The sequence below is a fragment of the Cervus canadensis genome, chromosome 4 (assembly GCF_019320065.1).
Source record: "Cervus canadensis isolate Bull #8, Minnesota chromosome 4, ASM1932006v1, whole genome shotgun sequence".
In the NCBI taxonomy this organism is placed as follows: domain Eukaryota; kingdom Metazoa; phylum Chordata; class Mammalia; order Artiodactyla; family Cervidae; genus Cervus; species Cervus canadensis.
This window is the reverse complement of record NC_057389.1, coordinates 12,490,396-12,513,433: the sequence shown is the minus strand read 5'-3', so window position 1 is coordinate 12,513,433 and position 23,038 is coordinate 12,490,396. Positions and strand designations below refer to the sequence as shown.

Here is a 23,038-nt window from a genome sequence, read left to right as displayed (position 1 = left end):
ATAGTAATTACATCCATGAGTAGCAAGTAGGGTTACTTCTGGGTGTGCAAGGATGGGCCAACTACAGATGATGTATTTAATTGACCTAATGCCACCATTTATTTGAAAAAAAAAACAAAAACAAAAACAGAAATCCTCACATCCCTGCTGGGAAGGGCCTTTCAGGTGTCTACCTTATATGTGAAAATTTGTTTCTGAGTACTTTATTGTTATAGCGACCTATTTCTTCACATCAGTTGGGAAACTTTCCATCTTTTGTCAGGCATAATTTAAATAACACTGGAAACACTGGGAATTATATATTCTTTAGTTAAAGTTAGAACTCAGCCAAGCCCGACTTTTTAAAAAAGGGAAAACATTTCTTATCTAATTTTTATGCTATTCATATTTGTTCTCTACATTTTCTATTTCTTGTTCAATTTTGGTAGTTTATATTCTGCTGTGGGTGCATGCTCAGTTGCATCCAACTCTGCAATGCTGCAGGCTATAGCCAGCCAGGCTCCTCTGTCCCTGGGATCCAGGTAAGAATACTGGAGTGGGTTGCCATTTCCTTTCTCAGGGGATGTTTCCAAGCCAGGGATTGAACCTGCATCTCTTGTGTCTCCTGCACTGGCAGGCAGATTCTTTACCACTGCGCCACTTGGGAAGCCCCTTGTAGGGTGACCACATACTATATTCTAGGCATTGTTCTAGACCCAGAAAATAGAGCAGTAAATAAAATGAAGACCCTGCTTTTATGGAACCTGTACTCCAGTAGGAGAATAGAGCCAACAAATAAACAAGACATAGTGTTTAAAATGGTGACAACTATGATTTAAAAAAAAAAAAAGACACAGCAGGGAGCTTTCTACCTTGTATAAGATTTCAGACAAGGATAATGTTTGAGCAGATACCTAAAGAAAACGAAGGCGTAAGCCATTTCAAACAAAGGGAAGAGCAAGTAAAAACATCCTGTAACTTGTCTGACATGTTCAAGAGAAAAGTAAGAACTCCAGTACTATGAAGTGCAGTACTATCAAATTCAAATACATTTGTAAATTTAAAGTTTTAAAAGATCAATATAAACTCAAATGTTACAGGCATTTTTCCAATAACCAGAAACTTTACTACTTACAATGCTGAATGTCTTCTGATCCAGCTCTTCAGATTCTTCCGCTATGGGCACTGGTTCCCCACTTGCGGTGATATGGACCGGAGCATCCGACACTGAGGATTTCTTAGATCTTTCCTTGCTTTCAGACTTGGATTCACTCAGCTGGTGAAAAGAGAGAACAAATACACAACAACAAAGGCAAAAGTGATCACACCTCCAGAAGACAACTTACTCTCACTGTAGTCTATAAAGTTCATTCACATTTAACATTTTGACGTATTATTTTATCTTTTCTCCACTTGGGGAAACCAAAAATAAAGCTATCCTATGATATTACTTATTAGGTAAGGTATCTAAAAAAGGATTTAAACCTGTTTTCTACTCTACTAGATATGCATATGTATTTTTAAAGAACTGTTATTGAGATTAACTGGGCTGACAGGCAGTTTATTCTCCTAAAATGTAAATATGCTAATTGTGTCACTTTCTAAATTTTGTATTATGATTTGCATACCTTTTCTTCTTTTATGTCTTTTTCTTTCTGTATAGCTTCTTTTACTTTGTTTTCTCTTTTCTCTTTAAAATCCTTTTCCTTTATATCTTTCTTATCCTCTTTTTCTTTTATCTCCCTTTTAAGTTCTCTTTTATTTTCCTTTTCTTTTGCTTCCCTCTTTTCTTCTGGTTCCTTCTTTATACAAACATCTGGCTCAGTTTTTTCTTCACTGTCTCTTTCTGTTTTAACTTTTTTGTTTGGATGTTTCACAGAAGTGATTTCATCCTGAAAAGTGCAAGTATGGCCAATGTATTACTAACCAAATCTTGACAAAGACTAATTTCTTTTCTTTGCATGACTACTGATTGCATGTATGTGGATTCTGAGAGAAATAATCCAGAATCCCATTAGTAATGATACATGCAATAAAAACTAAGATAAGCCAATCCCATTCAAAATTCGTAACAAAATGAGACAATGTCTTCAAATGGCAAATGTTTGAAAAGGAAGGACCTTTGCTCTCTCCCTTTAGTGACATATGATATTCTACTGGATGGTAGATTTCTATTCTATAAATGAGACTACACAACAAACTATAAAAAAGGACTTCAGTATCTAAAAGTAAAATTTTAAGCCTAAGTTAAAATTTCAAATGTAAAGCATACTGAAAACATGCCATGTGCCCTTTTCTATATATAACAGGTTGCTTTTCTAAAACACATTCTTACCTTATCATCATCTTCATCAGACTTTTCTGAAGGCAAGGGAGAAGAATCACTCTTTATTTCCTCTTTCACTTTTATAGACTTCATTGCTTTATTCTTCTTACCTCTTGCTTTTCGCCTTTTTGAACCTCCCTAAAAATAATTATTTTTATTCTCACCAACCCCACAGATTCCATTAAAAAATCTTAAATACTAAATCTACTAAGCTAAAAGAATAGACACTCCTACCCAATCCTTAGTCTGTTGGTACTAAGCTACACCAATCTTACCTCTCTTTTACTGCCTTTTTCCTTCTTTTGTGGAGCACAATCAATAAATAAGCTTGGTGATCTTTAATACTTCCTATTCCTTAAGCTGCCTAATGTCTCCAAATCCACTTACTGCCCTGTCTCCAGTAACGGAGGCTTGACCTCTCAGAAAACACCGCATTTCACTCCAAAAGTTGCTCCCATACTAAATACTAGGAAAAAAGAGATTCTTCTTCTGAAAGACATGACTCAGTAGAGTTTTAACCTGAATGCTGAGATCAGTTGGCAAAATACTACCATATTCAAACAAAGCTACTAAATTACAGATAAACACACTGATGAACCCATGTTAACCACAGGAATCTAGGGTGATGGGGTAAACTAGGTTTATCTTATCCAAAAGTAAAGTGCTCTTAAGCATCGTATTTTAACTTACTGCACCAGAAAGCCTCTGAGCTTCTTTTTTTGCAAGATCTCTACTAAGTAATTTGATGAGGTAGTCTGCACGTGTCTGTAATTGTTTTGCTTGTGGCTTTTTATCAGGATCATCTGGAAGAATCTGAAAAGCAATTAATTTTTTCATCTTGTCTTTAACAAATAACATGAGAGATAATAATCATTTAAAAATGCCTTCTCATAAAAAACATGTATAATGTGCTAGCAAGTTATAACTCTTGAAAGAATAAACAACATTGAATGTAAAATACATTTTTTATACCTATGCCACAAAGATTTCTTTCTCTGGAAATGAATTCTAAATACACAAGAAAACTATCCCTCTATTCATAAAAAGACTACACAGTATGAGGTTAGAAATTTCTTTCAAATACATAATGGTATATTAGCAGTCAGTGTTATTAAAATCATAGTATTCTTAGATTTCCTTCCTTCTAAACAGTGTATTTAACTGTGAGGTATACAAAAATCCCTAGAATATAAAGTATTGTCCACCTAGAAGAGGACCCAAAGCAGGCACTGTGAGAAACCTTTTACAATGAAAATATAAACTAATTTTGCTTCATAGTAGCAAATGACAAATAGCTGAAGGCTCCCCCTAGTCCATGAAGAAGTAAAACATAAAAAGATAAAGTATAAGAACTGGGCAGGCCTCCAGTGTCTCCCATTCCAGGCGAAGAAATGATTCTAACGAGTGTGTGCTGTGCTGTGCCGCTCAGTCACGTCCAACTCTTTGCAACCCCACAGACTGTAGCCTGCCAGTCTCCTGTGTCTATGGGGATTTTCCAGGCAAGAATACTGGGGTGGGGTTGCCATGCCCTCCTCCAAGGGATCTTCCCAACAGAGGGATTGAACCCGGGTCTCCCGTATTGCAGGCAGATTCTTTACCATCTGAGCCACCAAGGAAGCCCAAGAATACTGGAGTTTGTAGCCTATCTCTTCTAGGGGAACTTCCCGACCGAGGAATTGAACCAGGTCTCCTCAATTGCAGGCGGATTCTTTACTAGCTGAGCTACCAGGGAAGCCCATAACGAGTGTGATAGCATCAAATCACCAAAAATCCTAAACACTGGTATTTAAATATACACACACACACTCACAAAAAAATCCTTTTCTGCTCTTGATTAATATAGATAGTTAATGATTAAATGAGACTTACTTTCTAACCTGATGCTGTGAAAATAACAGAAATGAAATTTCAGAGGTAAAGCAGAATCTAGACATTACTTAAATTCAATCCCTTCATGAAAACCAGATTCCAAAGAAGTCAAGATCACAAAGCTAACTTTCCTGACCCTGAGTTGACTTTATTTCTAACATAATTTAAAAGCAAAAATTCAATTTAACAAGAATGGTCAACAGAATCAAGTATTTCAGTACCTTGTGTGTCAGACTGAGGTCAGGATCCATTTTAATCATTTCCCAGCTTCCATATCCATATTCGTAGATACCAATTAACAAATTGGAATCATCTTCTTTGCCCCAGTCTATATCAAAATGAGCTGCCTTCGTGTGGCATGGGATGATATACCTATCATTAAAGTTAACAACCACTGTCAAATTTATAATTGCCTCACTAAAAATTTTGAAAACCATATTTGATCATTAGAACTTCAAAATACTGTGCTTTATTTTATTTTTAAAAACATTTCATTCAAACTGGCCATGGAATAAAAACCACTTCTAACATACACTCATGTCCAAATTACTGAGTAACAAGTATTTTACAACAGAAAAAATAACTTACTGCTTTCTTTCTTCTGGATCTGAAGGAATGGATTTGTGCAGTGGTATTAATTCTTCTTCATGGGAGATGACCAGCTTGGCATTCACCTGTACCCCTGATATTCGGAATGTTGGGCCCTTTACTTTTCCAAGTCTACCACCTATATGTGGAAAAGAATATTAAAAAGTATAAAATATATAATTCTACAAAATACAAAGCAATGTATGTTATTACTTATATTAAAAAGTAGTAGTATTTATTTACCCATATTTTTAAGTACTACTTATTTGTATTAAGGGGAGAGGCTTGCTGGCAAACCTTAAATTTCACTCCAAGTCTTTCCACTACATACTAGTGATTACAATATAGCACAAGAGGATTCACAGAAAGCATTTCACACACAGGTACTGTGCTGTGCTGAGTTATCAATCACGCCCAACTCTTGGAATGTAGCCCGCCAGGCTCCTTTGTGCATGAGAGATTTTTCAGGCAAGAATAGTGGAGTGTGTTGCCATTTCCTCCTCCAGGGGATCTTTTCTGACCCAGGAATCTAACCTGCATCTCCTCAGTCTCCTGCATTGGCAGGCGGGTTCTTCACCACTGCACCACCTGGGATTAATATGTCAGCCATTCTAAATGAGAGTTTCAGTATGATTTTTTTTCAGTACATCTAATTATTGAATCTTATCTAATTATTTTTATTTAGAAAGATAAATTACAAAGTATAATGAAGTAACTATGTTAAAACCAGTATCACATGTGTACACTTCTAATATCTCATCTATACTATACTAAAAATACAGTAAAGAACCCACCTGCCAATGCAGGAGACATAAGAGACATGTTTGACTTCTGGGTCAGGAAGGTCCCCTGGAGGAGGGCATGGCAACCCACTCCAGTACTGCTTGGAGAATCCCATGGACAGAGAAGCCTGGCGGGCTACAGTCCACAGGGTTGCAAAGAGTCGGACACAACTGAAATGACTGCATGCAAACTAAAAATATAGTAGAACTAACAATTCCTGATGTTACCTCTCAGCAAGAAAATATACCAGGCAGAGAGTTTCTATTGCCTTCAATAATACAGTTCTGTTCTCCATTTTCTATTACCTGGATATGGCCTTACTTTGTTCTATAAAGCATCTTTTAAGATTAATAAATAGGTAACTTAAGACACACTATCAACCAAATTCAATAAAAGCAGATTTCAACAATTTCATTTATCTCTCTTTAAATCACTTTCATTTTAATATCACCTGTTCGTTCTGTTCCTGAAGAGTTGTCCTTTAAAGCTTTAATGCAACCATTATGTACCAATTCTCCTAGTCGTCTGAGGTCTGTCTCTGACTTATCGACTAATTCAGCATCTCGAGCAATTGCATCTAATCTGTAATAAAATAATACAATTTTCAGGTAAATGCAGAGAAAATGAAGCCATTTAAGATACATAAGAGTAAAGTTCTATAATTTTTTTATTATTACACAGTAAGCAGATAATATGAATAATGATCAATGTTCAAAACATTTTTTTCTTCATCTAAAATAATTATGTAAGTATTCCATTGTAACTTCATACAGGTCCTCTCAAAATAAAATAGAAAATATCCCTATTTTAAGGTGGAGTTTGGGGGAGAAAAATAGAACTAAACCAATTTGAGTCTCTGCAACTCTATACTTGAGATAGTAGTTACAGCAGTTATTGAGAATAACTGATAAAACTGGTCTCTGAAGTCAGAGGCTAGGTTAGCAACTTAGCTTCTCTCTGGATGAATCTGCTATTTTTATAAGATTGTAAGGAAAAGGTAAGAAAAAGCATTTGAAAAGTACCTTACAATTATAAAAATGCAAATGTTTTATAGACCATGTATTTTATAGAAAACATTTGTAGATAAAATTTTAGAGACTAGAAAGAATTAAGGATAGTACTAAAACACTTTAAAAAATCTATTTGAAATTTGCTTTCTACAGGCTAATTTTGTAAAAACCTGTTGCAGGAAATTTAAGAATAGTATAAATAAAACTCCGTAATTCCACTAAGAATGACAAATGTGTTTACCTTTCCAGAGGGCCACCAAATTTCTTGTAGCTCTTGATAAACCTAACAGAAAATAATTGGTTTAAATGTGGGCTTCACTATTTGTTACAAAACAGATATACAGAAATAATACTTGTTAGTGTAAATATTATAATTCAAGGCACTATTACTAACAAAAATGAATAAACTATGCTAGAATCAAAATGTTAAAAGGTTAGATACCAATAAAGATAAGACATATTTTAACACCCAGGATAATATTTAGAAACCAATATAAATAAAACAATAGAAGCTAAATTTTATTTTAGAAATTACTTTATTATTTTCACAAGACAAAAAAGGGTCAAGGCTATCAGAGGAAGTGTCTCCAGAATTCTCAATCATATTACACCTCCTCACATTTCAAGTGTTGATAAAAATTTACTGAATATAGTTTTAAATCAGATATATGGCATTCTACCAACAGTGGAAAAATAAGTATTACTTAGGAACAAAGCTACCCAAGTGGTTGATGGATGAGGGAAAATATCCAGGAAAAGTAGAAGTTGCATTGCCTCTTCAACTAAAGACAGAAAGTCCAGCAAATCAGGTGGCCATAAAAGTACCCTAAATAAAATCTAACAATATATTTAGTTTTCTGGTAGAAAAAAATCAGGAAGAACTTTATCAGACAGGTCTATGATTTAAAAGAAATGAGTTACAATAGTTTGAAAGAAACAACAAACTCTCAAAATACAACAATGAACAACCTTTCACAAATTTCACACACAAAAATATTACATAAACAAAATAAGCTATTATCCCATCCTCCGTAAATAAAGCTGTGTATATATATATATAAATAAATACATTTTGAAATAAAACTACAATTTATCTGAAAGGCCAATCTTACCTCAGTTCCTATTTGGACATATCAAACACTTTTTAACATGGTTATTTTCAAAAAAACAATCACCCCAGCGTAAAAAAACTAGAAAAATATGGAACTAAATTACTCCCACATAAACAGTAATGTTGGGAGTCATATACAGTGAGAATTTTTAATTAATAATGTATTGAAGTATACATTCATTATTCAAAAGGACCACTATTCTGAACATTAATAAAACCAAAATAATTTAGCAGTCCAAATAGAGTAACAATAAATAACACAGCAAAGATTAGACGCCAAACTCGTTTTTGACTCATAGTTACAATGAACAACCAAAATCAGAACCACCCAATCCCCCACACAACTATATCTGCCTCTTCTAAAACTTTGCATTTTGTGGAATTTGTTTTAATTTTACCCACTACTAAAACCAAGCTGAAGTAAAAATGGTCTTATGTCATCTTACCGCCGAATTTCTGCATCACTAAATCCTTTAATATTTTCCCGAGGGATAGTTCGTGGTCTTCCACGTTTCTTTGGCCTTTTTCTTTCTGAAATTGAATCACTATCAGATCCAGAGTATCTCCTACTTCTACTGCGCCTCCCTTCACTTCCATTGAAACTAATCTGGAATTTGAAAACAAAATTTTGCCCAAGTTTAGGTAAAGCAGGCTTCTGTTTTAAGAGCAATGAAAGCATTATGATTGACAAAATTAACAAGTACATATCAAAAATATTCTATAAACAAAATTAAAAAGCAAAAAAAGAAACACCCAAAATACAGCAGATCAATGTCAAAGAGTTATATTAATAGTCTTAATGCTTAGAACATTCTAGTAAAACAGCAGGAAAATATTCATTGTCCTTTTGTAAAAATATGTGAAAGGTTATTAAGAGTGATTAATCAAATAACAAACAGAATTATACAACCTCTTGGTATATTTTTTAAAATGTGAATTAAAGTAACAATGCAGTGTAATTAGTTAATCCATCAACTTGACCAATATTAACTTATTAATACTAGCCAATATTGGTACTGGTAAAGAAAAACAAGATAGTCAAACACCTCTGATGGGTATTTATACAACAGAGGGCAATCTGATATTGTATCAAACATCTTAAAAATGATCATTCTGCTAACTCGGCAACATCATTCCTAGACATTTTTTCTGATAGCAGAAATGAAAAGGTACACTTGCCAATAAAGTCATCTTTATCGCAAAGGTAAAAAAATCTAATCTACAAAACATTAACTTCTATTACACACATCAAATCACAAGGCAATCAGTAAGATAAAAGTAAGGAAATACAGATTATAAGAGGTGGAACTCGAATACTGGCTTACTTGTGAAGAGGATGAGTGGTAAACATCAAGTATCATACAAGAAGGTAAGAGAAAAGTCAGCTAACATTTGCTAAAGACTGAGCTACTGTGAGAAGAGAGGATTCCTGGGGACAAAAGACACAGGGAGAACCTGCACCCAATCGCAAGTACTTCTCCACAAACCTCCACCAACTTTCACCAGGTGCTCATGAGAAAGACTGGAAATGGGGCTGGAGATTAGAGAAAATTTTCCTTCAGGGTGAAGGCCTGGAGAAAGACAGAGTCATCTTTGAGGAGACAGTCAGGAAGCCTGGCCAGATCATTCTCACCTACAGAACTGAGGACACAGCAGACCTAATATGTTTGTAGGAAAAGAAAAACCAAAAACTGGCAGGGCACAGTCTGGGGTGTGTTCATTTGCCTCAGACGCAAAATTTAAGGAGATAACAAAAAATTCAACAACCAAGACATAATCCTGAAATAAAACAGTATTCTAAAAAAACAGAAGCTAATGCAAAGACTCTAAAGTTTTTCCTCTTGCCACAGGACCCAATATAGCTTGGCATGGCACTGCTACCATTATTTAAAAATCTAACGTTCTGTTCATTTGAGCCATAAAATAAACACCAACGGATTTCTAAAAATTCATATCATACAAGTATGTTCTCTGACCATAAGAGAATTAAACTAGAAATCAACAATGAAGATACCTGGAAAAATCCCCCAAATATCTGAAAACGAAACAACACACTTCTTAAAAAACCTATGCAAAAGCTTTTAAGTTTAATTAGGTCCCATCTGTTATTTTTGCTTTTATTTCCAATATTCTGGGAGGTGGGTCATAGAGGATCCTGCTGTGATTTATGTCGGAGGGTGTTTTGCCTATGTTCTCATCTAGGAGTTTTACAGTTTTTAGTCTTACATTTAGATCTTTAATCCGATTTGAGTTTATTTTTGTGTATGGTGTTAGAAGGTGTTCTAGTTTCATTCTTTTACAAGTGGTTGACCAGTTTTCCCAGCATCACTTGTTAAAGAGGTTGTCTTTTTTCCATTGTATATCCTTGCCTCCTTTGTCGAAGATAAGGTGTCCATAGGTTCGTGGATTTATCTCTGGGCTTTCTATTCTGTTCCACTGATCTATATTTCTGTCTTTGTGCCAGTACCATACTGTCTTGATGACTGTGGCTTTGTAGTAGAGTCTGAAGTCAGGGCAGGTTGATTCCTCCAGTTCCATTTTTCTTTCTCAAGATTACTTTGGCTATTTGAGGTTTTTTGTATTTCCATACAAATTGTGAAATTATTTGTTCTAGTTCTGTGAAAAATACCGTTGGTAGCTTGATAGGGATTGCATTGAATCTACAGATTGCTTTGGGTAGTATAGCCATTTTCACAATATTGAGTCTTCCAATCCATGAACACGGCATATTTCTCCATCTATTTGTGTCTTCTTTGATTTCTTTCATCAGTGTTTTATAGACAAGTGCTCAGGGCTGGTGCACTGGGAAGACCCAGAGGGATGGGATGGGGAGGGAGGCGGGAGGGGGGATCGGGAGGGGGAACACATGTAAATCCATGGCTAATTCATGTCAATGTATGGCAAAAACCACTACAATATTGTAAAGTAATTAGCCTCCAACTAATAAAAATAAATTAAAAAAAAAGAAAAAAAAAACAACCTATGGGTTACAGAGGAAGTCACAAAAGATATCAGAAAGTATTTTGAAATAAATGAAAATGAGATCACAACAAATTTCAAAATTTAGGAGATTCAGAAATGGCAGTGGTTAATGGAAGTTTGCAGCATTAAATGCTAATGTTGGGACTCCTTGGTAGTCCAGAGTTTATGTCTACCAATGCAGGGGCCACAGGTTCGAGTCCTGGTCCAAGATGATTCCACTTGCAATGGGCCAAGTGGCACAACTCCTGAAGCCCAAGCACCCTAGAGCCTGTGGTCCACAAGAGAAGCCACCACAATGAGAAGCCCTCGAACCACAACTGGGGGGAAGACAAGCCCAAGCAGCAACGAAGACCCAGCACAGCCATAAATAAATACATAAACTCACGAGGTACAGAAAAAGCAGGACCTTAAAAAAAATGCTAATATTAGAAAAGGAAAGTCTTAATGATCTAAGCTTTTATCTTTAGATACTTAAAAGGAGAGCAAAAGAAAAAAGAAAGAAAAAACACACAGAATGAAACACAACGAAACTTTAAACAGAAAATTAAAAAATAAAACCAAAAGGTGGCTCTTTGGAAAGATGAATAAAATTAACCTCTACTTAGAATGATCAAGAAAGAAAATGCCAATCAATTCAGTTCAGTCGCTCAGTTGTGTCCAACTCTTTGTGACCCCATGGATGGCAGCATGCCAGGCCTCCCTGTCCACCACCAACTCCTGGAGTTTACTCAAACCCATGCCCATCGAATTGATGATGCCATCCAACCATCCCATCCTCTGTCGTCCCCTTCTCCTCCCGCCTTCAATCTTTCCCAGCATCAGGGTCTTTTCCAATGAGTCAGTTCTTCACATCAAGTGGCCAAAGTATTGGAGTTTCAACTTCAGCCTCAGTCCTTCCAATGAATATTCAGGACTGATTTCCTTTAGGATGGACTGGTTGGATCTCCTTGCTGTCCAAGGGACTCTCAAGAGTCTTCTCCAACACCACAGTTCAACAGCACCAATTCTTCAGCACTCAGCTTTCTTTATAGTCCAACTCTCACATCCACACATGACTACTGAAAAAGCCATAGCCTTGACTAGACGGATCTTTGTTGGTAAAGTAATGTCTCTCTGCTTTTTAATATGCTGTCTAGGTTGGTTATAACTTTTCTTCCAAGGAGTGTAAGTGTCTTTTAATTTCGTTAACAGAATGAAAAATAAGGGAAATCACTAAATAGCTTATAAACACCAAAAGGATAGTTAAGAGGGTATTATTATGAATAACTTTATGCCCATAAACTCAACAACTTGGATAAAATGAACAAATTTCTTGAAACAACCAAATACACTCATTAGAAAAATATATTGATAGTTGTATATTTATAAAATTTAGGTTATAGTAAGAAGGAACACTTTCCAACTCATTTTATGAGACAAGCATTATTAAATCTGATGAAGTCTTTAGAAGAAAAGAAGCACCAATATTTCTCATAAAAAAGATAGTCCAGGTGTAAATACTCTTTATAATACAGAAACAGCTTTTAAATTAAAAAGTCACCTGTTTTGCACAGTTTCTCATTCTGGGGAGCATATAAATTTCTTCAAGTTCCTTTTGTCTTTCTTCTTCTTCTAATCGTCTTCTTTGATCTTCAGGAATGATTTCTTCCCAGTTCTTTGAATTTCTTTCAGGCTCCAGCTCAATATCATCCTCATCCATATTTGAAAAGTTGGCAACCTGATAAATTCCAGAATTTTAGCAGAATAAAATTAAAGAACTATTCATCCTTAAATTACATTTTTTCTTTCTTAACAGGAAGGACGAAGCATATCAGAATAAGATAACTTAAATAGTCCTAGGATAATGAATATGACTATGGGTTAAACCAAATATGATTGCTAAACTAAGTTTATTTCCGTATGAGGTCAAAGTAGATCAAACCAAATGACTTCTAAGAATTATCTTCCAGGAATGATTCTCTTTTGCCCTGCTGATCAACAAAATTATTACTATAATAGAACCAGATGAAGTTAACAGAGTAACAACAAATTTATAAAGTATCACGCTAAATCACTTTCTGTAGTAATTACCACACCAGCCCATTAACCACAAAGTGTTGCAAAAAACCCAACATTCTTATTTTTACAATCATAAAAAAAGTACTTGAAGAGCTGATGACAAGACACAAGGAGCTCTGAGACCATAGATAAATTTATTTAGATTCCCGAAGTGCTAGTTTCTTCATCTCTAAAAAAGGAGAGCTAGTAACAGCACACCAATTTTTGTGAGAATTAAATAACAATACATTTAAAGAAGTGTGCAGAGTTTGGTGTACAGAAAGCACTCTTTAAGGTTAAATGCCAATACAGGTACATTAAAGCTTACAGGTAACTGGAAAGACAAGAAAACTATGCTCTGTGTGTGTGGCACATTGCAGGTACTCAGTAAGGATTTGCTGAATGAAGGAACAACATTAATTGATCCTTAAACACCTCAGCTTGTGGAAAATGGCGAGGATGTAGAGAAATCTGCTTCTGTACACTAAACATCTGGTGCACACCTTACTCTAAGGACGGCTGACTTGTGCTGCTTCAGGACTCCCTGCTACCTTGTTGGCCCTCACCTAACCTGGGATGTGCTTCACTGGGGGCTCAGCTGGTAAAGAAGCTGTCTGCAATGCAGGAGACCCACGTTCGATCCCTGGGTCAGGAAGATCCCCTGACGAAGGGATGGAATGAATACCCACTCCAGTCTTCTTGCCAGTAGAATCCATAGACAGAGGAGCCTGGCAGGCTACAGTCCATGGGGTTGCAAGAGTCAGATATGAGTTGGCAACTAAACCACCTAACCCAGGGGTATCTATCAATATTACTGTTTACTTTGTCTGATTTACTTGTGTTTTCTTAGTTAGGATAATGCTTAATCTAATGTCAAAAACTGCTGCAATAAAAATCAGCTAAAAGTCTTCAGTTATGAAAATGATCTGGTACATTTCAAGTCATGTCACTAGAAGAAGAAAGAAAAATTTTTATATATTATTGCAGATTCTAAGACAAAGATGTTAACATTTTTTAAGATTACCCTGCTGATCCCACCTAAAAAAAAGATGAATAAAATACTACGTGACAAAAGAAAAACCCCACCTTCTCCATTTATATAATTATGAGAAAAAATTTAAGAAGAAAATCTACCTTGAACTGAGAAAGTAATTCATCTCCTACAGTTAAAGGTCCTGCTTCATTTTCATGAGTTTCAGCCCTCTTCAAGATTTCATCTATATCCATTTCCTAGAAAAATAAATCTTTACTTTAAATATGCTTTATTATGTTTTAAGATATATACATTTTACATTTATAGTTTTAAAAATGACATTTTGAGACAAGTTTTTTTTTCTTTACCTGGGGCTCTTGTTCTTCTCCTTCAGGCTCCTTAAAAAGTTCCTCAGCACCAAACTTTAAAATGGCTGATAACTCTTCTTTATTGAAAGGAGTAGAACTAAAATTAGGAAAAACAAAAATTACTTAACACTAACAGTCACAAATTTAACACTTACATAGCACTTTCATGAGTTATTGGCATAGTCACCTTTATAACAGTTAATATGACATAGTTAGATAAGTGAAAGATTACTAGTACACTTATTTTAAAACTAAAGAACTTGAAGCCTAAGGCTTTCCCCCAAGATTACAAAACCAGAATGGTGAAACCATGCACTCACTGGATGTATGCCATTGACCGGGAATTAGCTCAGTGCTTTGAAAAATAAAACAACACTAAACACAGTACTTCAGTGATCTGCTTACACTATGTAACATTTTGGGGAAATGAGCATAGTATGATTAAGCAACAGCTTTTTTTTTAAAGGAAAGTAACTACCTTGAAGGGGCAGAACCTGTGTGTAGTACTGTCTTCCCAGTTGTGTCCATTCTTTGAATCACAAGATGATCTAAAACCATCTTCTTTTTGGCCCTTTCAAGAATATCCTCTTCAACTGATCCCTTTGTAACCAGACGATAAATATTCACCTGTAGAGATACACACAATGAAATGTAAAGTACAGTAATAAGGATTTGTTCTGCTAATGTTAAATGCCCAAATACTGGTTACAGAGTCTGAAATTCAGCCAACGTGACATTTTCACTGGTCAAAAGCAAAAAAAAGCTTCCTCAATTTAAAGATTATTTGAGACTATGTCCTTCCTTATATTTTGGTCAGTTTGCTTTTTCTTTTTTTAAAGGAATGACAGTAATTTTTTAAATTATATTTCAGCTGGGAAAGGGGGTGGTGGTAAACTTATGACAAGCTTATACCAGTTCCCTTAATTCTGATTGTTTCATCATTCTATATGATCCAAAATTCCACAAGTCACTTTTCAAGTTAATGATGAAGCTCTGCCATTAACAACAAAAAGCTTTGCAAAAGACAAAACTCAACGTGTAGTGATTTTGCTTCGCTTCTCAAAGTCAGTGGTTCTATATCACACAAAATCACCATTCAGGGATATCTTGAAAATTTATGGAACCACTGTTAGTTTTCACAGTGACTAGGGCTCACCAGCATTTAGAGCACTGGGACCTGGAATATTAGGTATTCTTCATTAAACTGGACATTCTGGCAAAATGAAAAATTATTCTGTGCCCTTTTAAGTCTTCCAAATGATTTTTTAAAACTGTTTTAAATTTATCTTGAGTCTAAATAGTTCCAGATAGGGAAAGGAGTACGTCAAGGCTGTATATTGTCACCCTGCTTATTTAACTTATATGCAGAGTACATCATGAGAAATGCGGAGCTGGAAGAAGCACAAGCTGGAATCAAGACTGCTGGGAGAAATATCAATATCGTCAGATATGCAGATGACACCACCCTCAATGCAGAACGCGGAGAACTAAAAAGCTTCTTGATGAAAGTGGAAGAGGAGAGTGAAAAAGTTGGCTTAAAAGTCAACATTCAGAAAACTAAGATCTTGACATCTGGTCCCAACACTTCATGGTAAATAGATGGAGAAACAGTGGAAACAATGTCAGACTTCATTTTTTGGGCTCCAAAGTCACTGCAGATGGTGACTGCAGCCATGAAATTAAAAGACGCTCACTTCTTGGAAGGGAAAGTTATGACTAACCTAGACAGCATATTAAAAAGCAGAGAGAGACATTACTTTGCCAACAAAGGTCCATCTAGTCAAAGCTATGGTTTTTCCAGTGGTCGTGTATGGATGTGAGAGTTGGACTATAAAGAAAACTGAGCACTGAAGAATTGATATTTTTGAACTGTGGTGTTGGAGAAGACTCTTGAGAGTCCCTTGGACTGCAAGGAGATCAAACCAGTCCATCCTAAAGGAGATCAGTCCTGGGTATTCATTGCAAGGACTGAGGTTGAAGCTGAAACTCCAATACTTTGGCCACTTGATGTGAAGAACTGACTCATTAGAAAATACCCTGATGCTGGGAAACACTGAATGTGGGAGGAGAAGGGGACAACAGAGCATGAAATGGTTGGATGAGGGGCTTCCCAGGTGGCCCCAGTGGTAAAGAACCTGCTCGCCACTGCAGGAGATGGTTGGATGGAATCACCGACTCAATGGACATGAGTTTGAGTAAACTCCGGAGTTGGTGATGGACAGGGAGGCCTGGTGTGCTGCAGTCCACAGGGTCGCAAAGAGTTGGACACAACTGAACTGAGTCTAAATGATACATATTTTAATATAAACATGAAGCTTTCTTACAAAGTTACAGTACACATTCATTTTTTCAGTAATGCAACTACTGTGTAAATCTGTAGATAAGTGAATACTGTATTATTTAGATCTTTATCAAAAGTTATTTCCAAATGTGCACAGTATTAGGTCACCAATAAAACTAATCTGCATTAGTAACCTACAACTACTCACTGTGTAGTTGCTGCATGAACGTGTTTAAAAGGAGCTCTTAGACTCCTTTGATCAGATTTAGAACCAACTACTACTAAAATAGCAAGTACATGAACCACAGGAATCTTACATGTCATCAATAATGAAATAATAAAGAATCCACCTCATTAATAACAAAAATATACTTCATACATATACTTACATTAAAATTTTTTTAACACAATGATAAGAAAGTTGATTGCATTATTTTGTGATCTTATTCAGGTGTTCATCCCAGAGGTCTACCACACACCTTTCTATAGTATTTTCTCTTATTGGTTCTTTTCCTAATATGTCCTCTTTCTTCTACCCTGTATTAGAGGATGTGGTAGCCAAAGTCTTTAAGTGGTATAAGTGGAATGTTTTGTCTAGCCATGTGTTGAGGATTAAACGTAGGAGGTATCTACCAGTGCAATTAACACTTTCCCCCATTTCATCATAACACAGAAATATGTTATCTCTTCACAAATACATCAGGCCCGCTCACCTGTAAGAATATCCTGTTTCCTCACTTCTCGTTTTTTGACAGTCTGTAATTTGTTTTGGCTTCTTGTCATCCTTGTTTCAAGTTTCCCTCTCTTTTATGAGAATTATTTGGGTAAACATTGTTTTAGTTTATATTATGGATTTAGTTCTCAGTAGAAAATATGTTTAAAAAGTAAATAAAATGTTCTAAGCCCCTTTGTGCTACTTGTTTACCTCCTGCTTTGAAGAAGTTTCAGGACACTATCCCAGATGAGGGTAAATGTAATTAAAATACAAGAACCAAGATATCAAAAAGATGACATGATTTTTTTCAAGGGCTACTACAAGTGTTCCAGAGAGTTATACAAAAATTATGAGAATGGCTATTTTGCAAGGAGAATCTTATGGGTACATGATTAACAAAAAAGGAACAATGTATGATGCAAAATCCCTTTCAATAGTTAAAATAAGTATATGAAGATATTCTTAAATGTATATTTTTATATACTGAATGAAAAACATTATATTCTACAGTTGTGAACAGAATTATGATCAAAAAAAGAGTACATGATCCTACTCAGGCATAGTTTTCTCAGTTCTCTCAATTTCCAGGTGATTCTGATAAATTCAAGCTCCTCAGCACTCTATGTATTCAATAACAATATGCCTGTTTCAACAATCTTACCCAAAGGATAAACCAAAATAAATTCTAAATACTGATGATAAAAAAGACTCTAAAACAGTAAAATAAGGAGGACAAAAAATACCTGTTTCTTTTGCCCAATTCGATGAGCTCTAGCCTGTGCCTGAAGATCATTTTGTGGATTCCAATCAGAATCAAATATAACAACAGTGTCAGCTGAGGCTAAGTTAATTCCTAAACCTCCAGCTCTTGTGGAAAGCAAAAAGCAGAAATCCTGTAAGGAAATATAAAGGCACAATTTTAAATTCTTAATTGTGATTGTGAATAATCAATGTGAGAATTTTATAACTGAATTCTTGAATTTAAAAAGTATTTTACCAGGCTCCCCTGTTGACTCAGTAGTAAAAAAAACCCTGCCAATGCAGGAGACATGGGTTTGATCCCTGGAATGGGAAGACCCCTCATACTGTGGGACCACTAATCCCATGCGCCACACCCACTGAGCCGGCGCTCTGGAGCCTGTGAGCCACAACTCCTGAGCTCTTGTGCGGGAGCTACTGAGCCCTGGGTGTCTGGAGCCCCAGTTCTGCAACAAGAAAAACCACTGCAAGGAGAAGCCTTCGAGCTGAAACGCGAGAGCGGTCCGTGCTTCCCGCAACTGAAGAAAGCCCATGTGGAGCAATGAAGGCCCGGCACTGCCCTAAATTATTACATTTTTTTAAAGGCTATTTTACCAATAAAAGTGAAACATAGCTTTAAAATTACTAATAAAACGTATCTGCTGCTGCTAGCAAAACCAAAAACCAAGACTCCCAAATACAAATATATATGGGAATGATAAACAACAATTCATAAAGAATTCTAAATCAAAATGGGCTACTTTATTTAGACCCAAATTAACTGTCCTATATTGAAATAGTATTGATACAAAAAGGTAAAATTCCTCATGTTTAACAGATAATATGGATTTTAAAAACCTCACTTGTAAATCAAAACTGGCTACCACCAATAACACTTTTCTTAAAAAACTACAACTATGACTAAAATAATGACTGAAACAATTTATTTACAATTTTAAAAGCATTCATACCTCTGATCCTTCAGCATTAAAATGATCCAGAGCTTGTTTCCTTAGCTCCCCTTTGATTGATCCATCTAATCTCTGGAATAAAACATTAAAATACTGCATTGTAACAGAATCAAAACCTTTAAAAGGAATTAAAACCAAGTATGAAAAAGCAGCACTGCTTTTGATAAGACCAGGAGGTACTTACAGGTAGGAAAGCAATGACTAAGCATGCTGTCTCCAAAGTCTGTGTTCTTAACCACCAGAACTACTTTTGTTAATAGTAAATAATAGCACTGATCATCATTTTACCTGAGACCCACTATAAGAATATGTTTTACATGTGAATGAGTACACAGTATACACTCAAAGCAAGTTTCATGACACAGTGTACTGTGATATACCCTCATTATTATCTTATTTTTTAAAAAATGTTAGTACAACATTTAAACAACCCATTAAACTGATCCTCAGATCCATTAATGGGTTAGAGCCCAGTTTTAAAAAACACTGATTGAGTCCAGTGTGGTTACGGACCCACACATCAGTGCCACCTGAGAACTCAGAAATGCAAATTATTGAGACCCATTTCAGACCTACTGAATCAGAAACTGTAAGAGGAATTCAGCAAAAGCCCTCTGTTTTAAAATATGAGAATCACTGATTCAAGGCCCCATGGGATCTAGTTGAATAGCCCACATTTGAGCATCTTTACTATTCACCAGTGCCTTGAGCAAGTAATTTGCCTTTTTTCCTTGTCAGTTTCCTCTTCAGTAAATGAACACAGAAGTACTACTTCCTTCATACAGTGAGAGAACATAGTAAAACACTTTGCACAGTGTCTGACATATTCTATGTTGAGTGTTTACTAAACATTAGCTAAACAAGAGAAGTCCAAAATCAAAAGCTTTTTTAAAGTACCAAGTTTGTTTTTCATGAAAAATTATAACTAGTAAAACCTTTCATTCTTTTTACTTTTCCTCCTAAATGACTAGATGTATCTCAGTCATGTTGATATCACCCAACATCTGTTCTTCATAGCACTTACCAGAGTCATAACATTACATTTATTTGTCACTGCCTGCTTAACGTCTGTCTCCCACATGGGACTGTCAGCTCCAGTAGAGCAGGGATTATGTGTGTTGAGGTTCATCATTCTAATTCTACTTCTACTTTACTGTCTGCACTAAATACACGTCATTTATTAGCTGCATATGCTAGTTGCTATGTTCCAGGTATTATTCATAAAATTACTCTAAGGATTAAATAAATCAGATGTAAAGTACTAAGACTGACTCTTTGAAACATTCATATTTGTTGTTGTTTAGTCAGTTGTGGGCAATTCTTTGCGACCCCAAGGACTGTAGCCTGCCAGGTTCCTCTGTCCATGGGATTTCCCCAGCAAGAATACTGAAGTGGTTTGCCATTTCCTTCTCCAGGGGATCTTCCCAAACCAGGGATTGAATCAGCATCTCCTGCACTGAAGAGGATTCTTTACCACTGAGCCACCCGGGAAGCCCAAACATTCATATTAGCTGTAATTATGTTGAATTAATTTCAAAATAAATATTGAAGAGATGGAATAGAAGCCCTTTTAGCTCTTTGGTATATTCTCTAAAGTCATGTATTTTTATTCGGCAAACTATGCATTAGAATAACTATGAGCACACAATTTTCAGAGTCTGCAACAGTTCAGGTAACACCAGAAGTACTGCCCTCTCCTATCCTTCCTCAGACTAAAGCCTAATACACAAGGCTGCCCCTTTAATTTGAACATTTAAGAGAAACACAAAGAAAAACTGCTTTGCTGTTAAATGTAAAGTCAAGAAGAAAAAGAAAAGGAATAATGACAAAAATTTTTAAACGGATTTATTTTCTTAAAAAGAGTATGGGTTATATAAAATCTACTCTTCATTTACAAAAGAATTTCAAACATACCCAGCGATTAGACAAAATTTAAATCAACAAAAAAAGACAAAATGAAAAGCTTACTTGAAAGGGGAACTGACGATACTTCAAATATTCTGCAAGTATATCTAACATCCGCACCATTTGAGAAAAAATAAGAACTCTATTGCCTCGCTCTCTTAGGCGAATTAACAGTTTGTCAAGAAGAATTAGTTTTCCGCTACTACGGATTAAGTGCTATAAGGAAACAATAAATTACAATTGTTATAACATGTTAAAAGAACTGTATCAAATAAAACAAATGTCTCACAAGACCAGTTTCTTCATTTTAATTAAGATTTTTAATTTTCATAATGTTGAAACAGTTTATTTACGTTTTCAAAATTTTTTAGAACCTTGATCAATTTGTCCTATGACTTAAGCTAAATTTTCCTTGCCATTTAGCACCTAGGATTTGCTGCATTTTCTGGACACCAAAAAAAAAAAAGCACTGTTTTATTTGTTAGATATCACACCATTTCTCCAAAAATCTTAGCTGAAACAACTAAGCGACAACTAATACACTGAAAGAAGAAACAAGTCATCAAAGGTTCTGAAAGAGTGAGAAATGTCTTCTAATTTATAGGCAGCGGTCACTGACAGCACTTCAAAGCAATGCCACAACTGGATTACAACTGTGCCTTCCTCACACTCTTCGTTTGTCTTCCAGAAGCGATAGAAGAGGGAGATCTAAAGATCTAAGGTTCAGATGCCCTTCTTAAGACTACCATTTGCCATGTCACAAATTCAGCACAATCACTATTAGTGAAATTTTCCTCACAATGAAAAATACACGAAGGGGTTTTTGCTGGATAAAGTGTGACAGACCACAGTTACATCGGCTTTTAGAAAAATGATCAAAATGACTAAATGGATAAATTATAACTTTAAAATATTTTTATAAACACTAAAAAATAAGCAGCACCATTATTTAAATACACCATTAACCAAAAAGAACATCTAACCAATATATTGAAAGCACTGTGTTATTTTCACTTAAAACTGAAATAAACATTTTTAGACTTTTGCTTTACCATGAAGTAATAAAATTTTAAAATTCTTACTTGTAAGGCCTCCTGTTTATTATAGAATTCATTATTATCTGGTGGTTTAATGAGGTAGCAATGGTTACAACATTTCTTTAGCTCCATCATAATATTCAAAAAGCCTGAGGTACTGCCCTTGGAACCTTTGCTGAGGGCTTTGTAATTCCTAGTTAATATCCACCTGTTCAAAAAAAAAAAAAAGATTATGAAAATGATGTAGCAGGTTACTAGGATGAATTCTAAAACCATAAAAAAAATTAAGTACCAAACCAAAACTGCACCATTATGAAGTTCAACTCCAAAGGACTAAACTTTGTTCACAAAACTATATGAACCTCATTTGTAAGACTCATGACAACACATAGTTATCTGAACCATTAACTATACATAGTAAAGGCTTAACATAACATAGTGAATTAATAGTGCATTAATCCTTTACCCCCAAATTTATTTTTAAAATGGTCAACTTTATAATCTATCTTAACTTTCCAACAAATTTTGCTATGCTGGGCAACTAAGGCAGATACCTCACACCTCATGAGGATACCTGGTTTAGCCAAACTGCCTTCTCTGAAATACTTACACAATACACATGCAACTTAAGAGATAAATTATAAGTGGCTATTTTATTACTGCAAATTATGCATAACATTTCCTCTCACCATGATTTACCTTGTCTAACATCTTTTATTTTCTTCCTTTGTACAAGGTTAGTTTTTGAAGGAACAATTTTATCAGACAATTTTATCTGATTTGTCTCAAAATGACAGCATAGGGGAAGTGAGGGTGGCTGGCTATGAGCTGAAGACCAAGCTTGAGTGATGGAGTTTATTATATTAACCTATTTTGTATATGGTCTGAAGCTTTCCATAACAAAAATGTAACATTTATGTAGTAAATGTATTTTTAAAGTGAATGGCACTTACAGATTTATCATAAAATGTGTTTCTGGGAGTTCAAATGCATGAAGCAGAGCTTTATGCAACTGAACGTATAAACAGAAACTAGGACGGATATTTCTTTTTGATTCTTTGAAGTGTTACTATACAGATCCAACATACATAAATTATACAAAATATGATTTATTAACATTTTTTAAAAAGCAGAGGGGCCTAAAATTTTGTTCTAAGTTTGTTTCTCTGGTTTCTACTTCCACTTGTCAATAACATAATTATCAGAATTACATAATAATACCTTGGTATCATGGCAATCCTAAAACTTAAAAAGAAACCTTCTATAATGTAACATAGTACAAAATAAAGAAACACAATGATGTGCTATAAGATGAATTAGTCTTGTATCACCCGCGATCTTAGACATGCCATTAAATCTCTCTCT

The 23,038-nt window shown here is 35.2% G+C and overlaps 1 protein-coding gene across 4 annotated transcripts in view; it reads right to left on the bottom strand.

Moving 5' to 3' along the window:
* CHD1 (chromodomain helicase DNA binding protein 1) overlaps positions 1 to 23,038 on the bottom strand; it is a 75,986-nt gene that overhangs the window by 15,043 nt on the left and 37,905 nt on the right. For 3 of the 4 annotated variants that reach the window (XM_043464577.1, XM_043464578.1, XM_043464576.1), the window contains 17 exons: positions 21,719 to 21,881; positions 20,700 to 20,852; positions 18,732 to 18,803; positions 17,766 to 17,915; positions 14,505 to 14,653; positions 14,027 to 14,123; positions 13,820 to 13,915; positions 12,189 to 12,365; positions 8,113 to 8,273; positions 6,797 to 6,838; positions 5,997 to 6,127; positions 4,763 to 4,901; positions 4,396 to 4,546; positions 2,996 to 3,118; positions 2,315 to 2,443; positions 1,608 to 1,871; positions 1,115 to 1,255 (listed from right to left, as the gene is read on the bottom strand). In XM_043464577.1, the coding sequence (XP_043320512.1) occupies positions 1,115 to 1,255; positions 1,608 to 1,871; positions 2,315 to 2,443; positions 2,996 to 3,118; positions 4,396 to 4,546; positions 4,763 to 4,901; positions 5,997 to 6,127; positions 6,797 to 6,838; positions 8,113 to 8,273; positions 12,189 to 12,365; positions 13,820 to 13,915; positions 14,027 to 14,123; positions 14,505 to 14,653; positions 17,766 to 17,915; positions 18,732 to 18,803; positions 20,700 to 20,852; positions 21,719 to 21,881 (2,338 nt within the window). The remainder of the gene's footprint in view (positions 1 to 1,114; positions 1,256 to 1,607; positions 1,872 to 2,314; positions 2,444 to 2,995; positions 3,119 to 4,395; positions 4,547 to 4,762; positions 4,902 to 5,996; positions 6,128 to 6,796; positions 6,839 to 8,112; positions 8,274 to 12,188; positions 12,366 to 13,819; positions 13,916 to 14,026; positions 14,124 to 14,504; positions 14,654 to 17,765; positions 17,916 to 18,731; positions 18,804 to 20,699; positions 20,853 to 21,718; positions 21,882 to 23,038) is intronic. The other variant, XM_043464580.1, reaches the window with a different exon arrangement.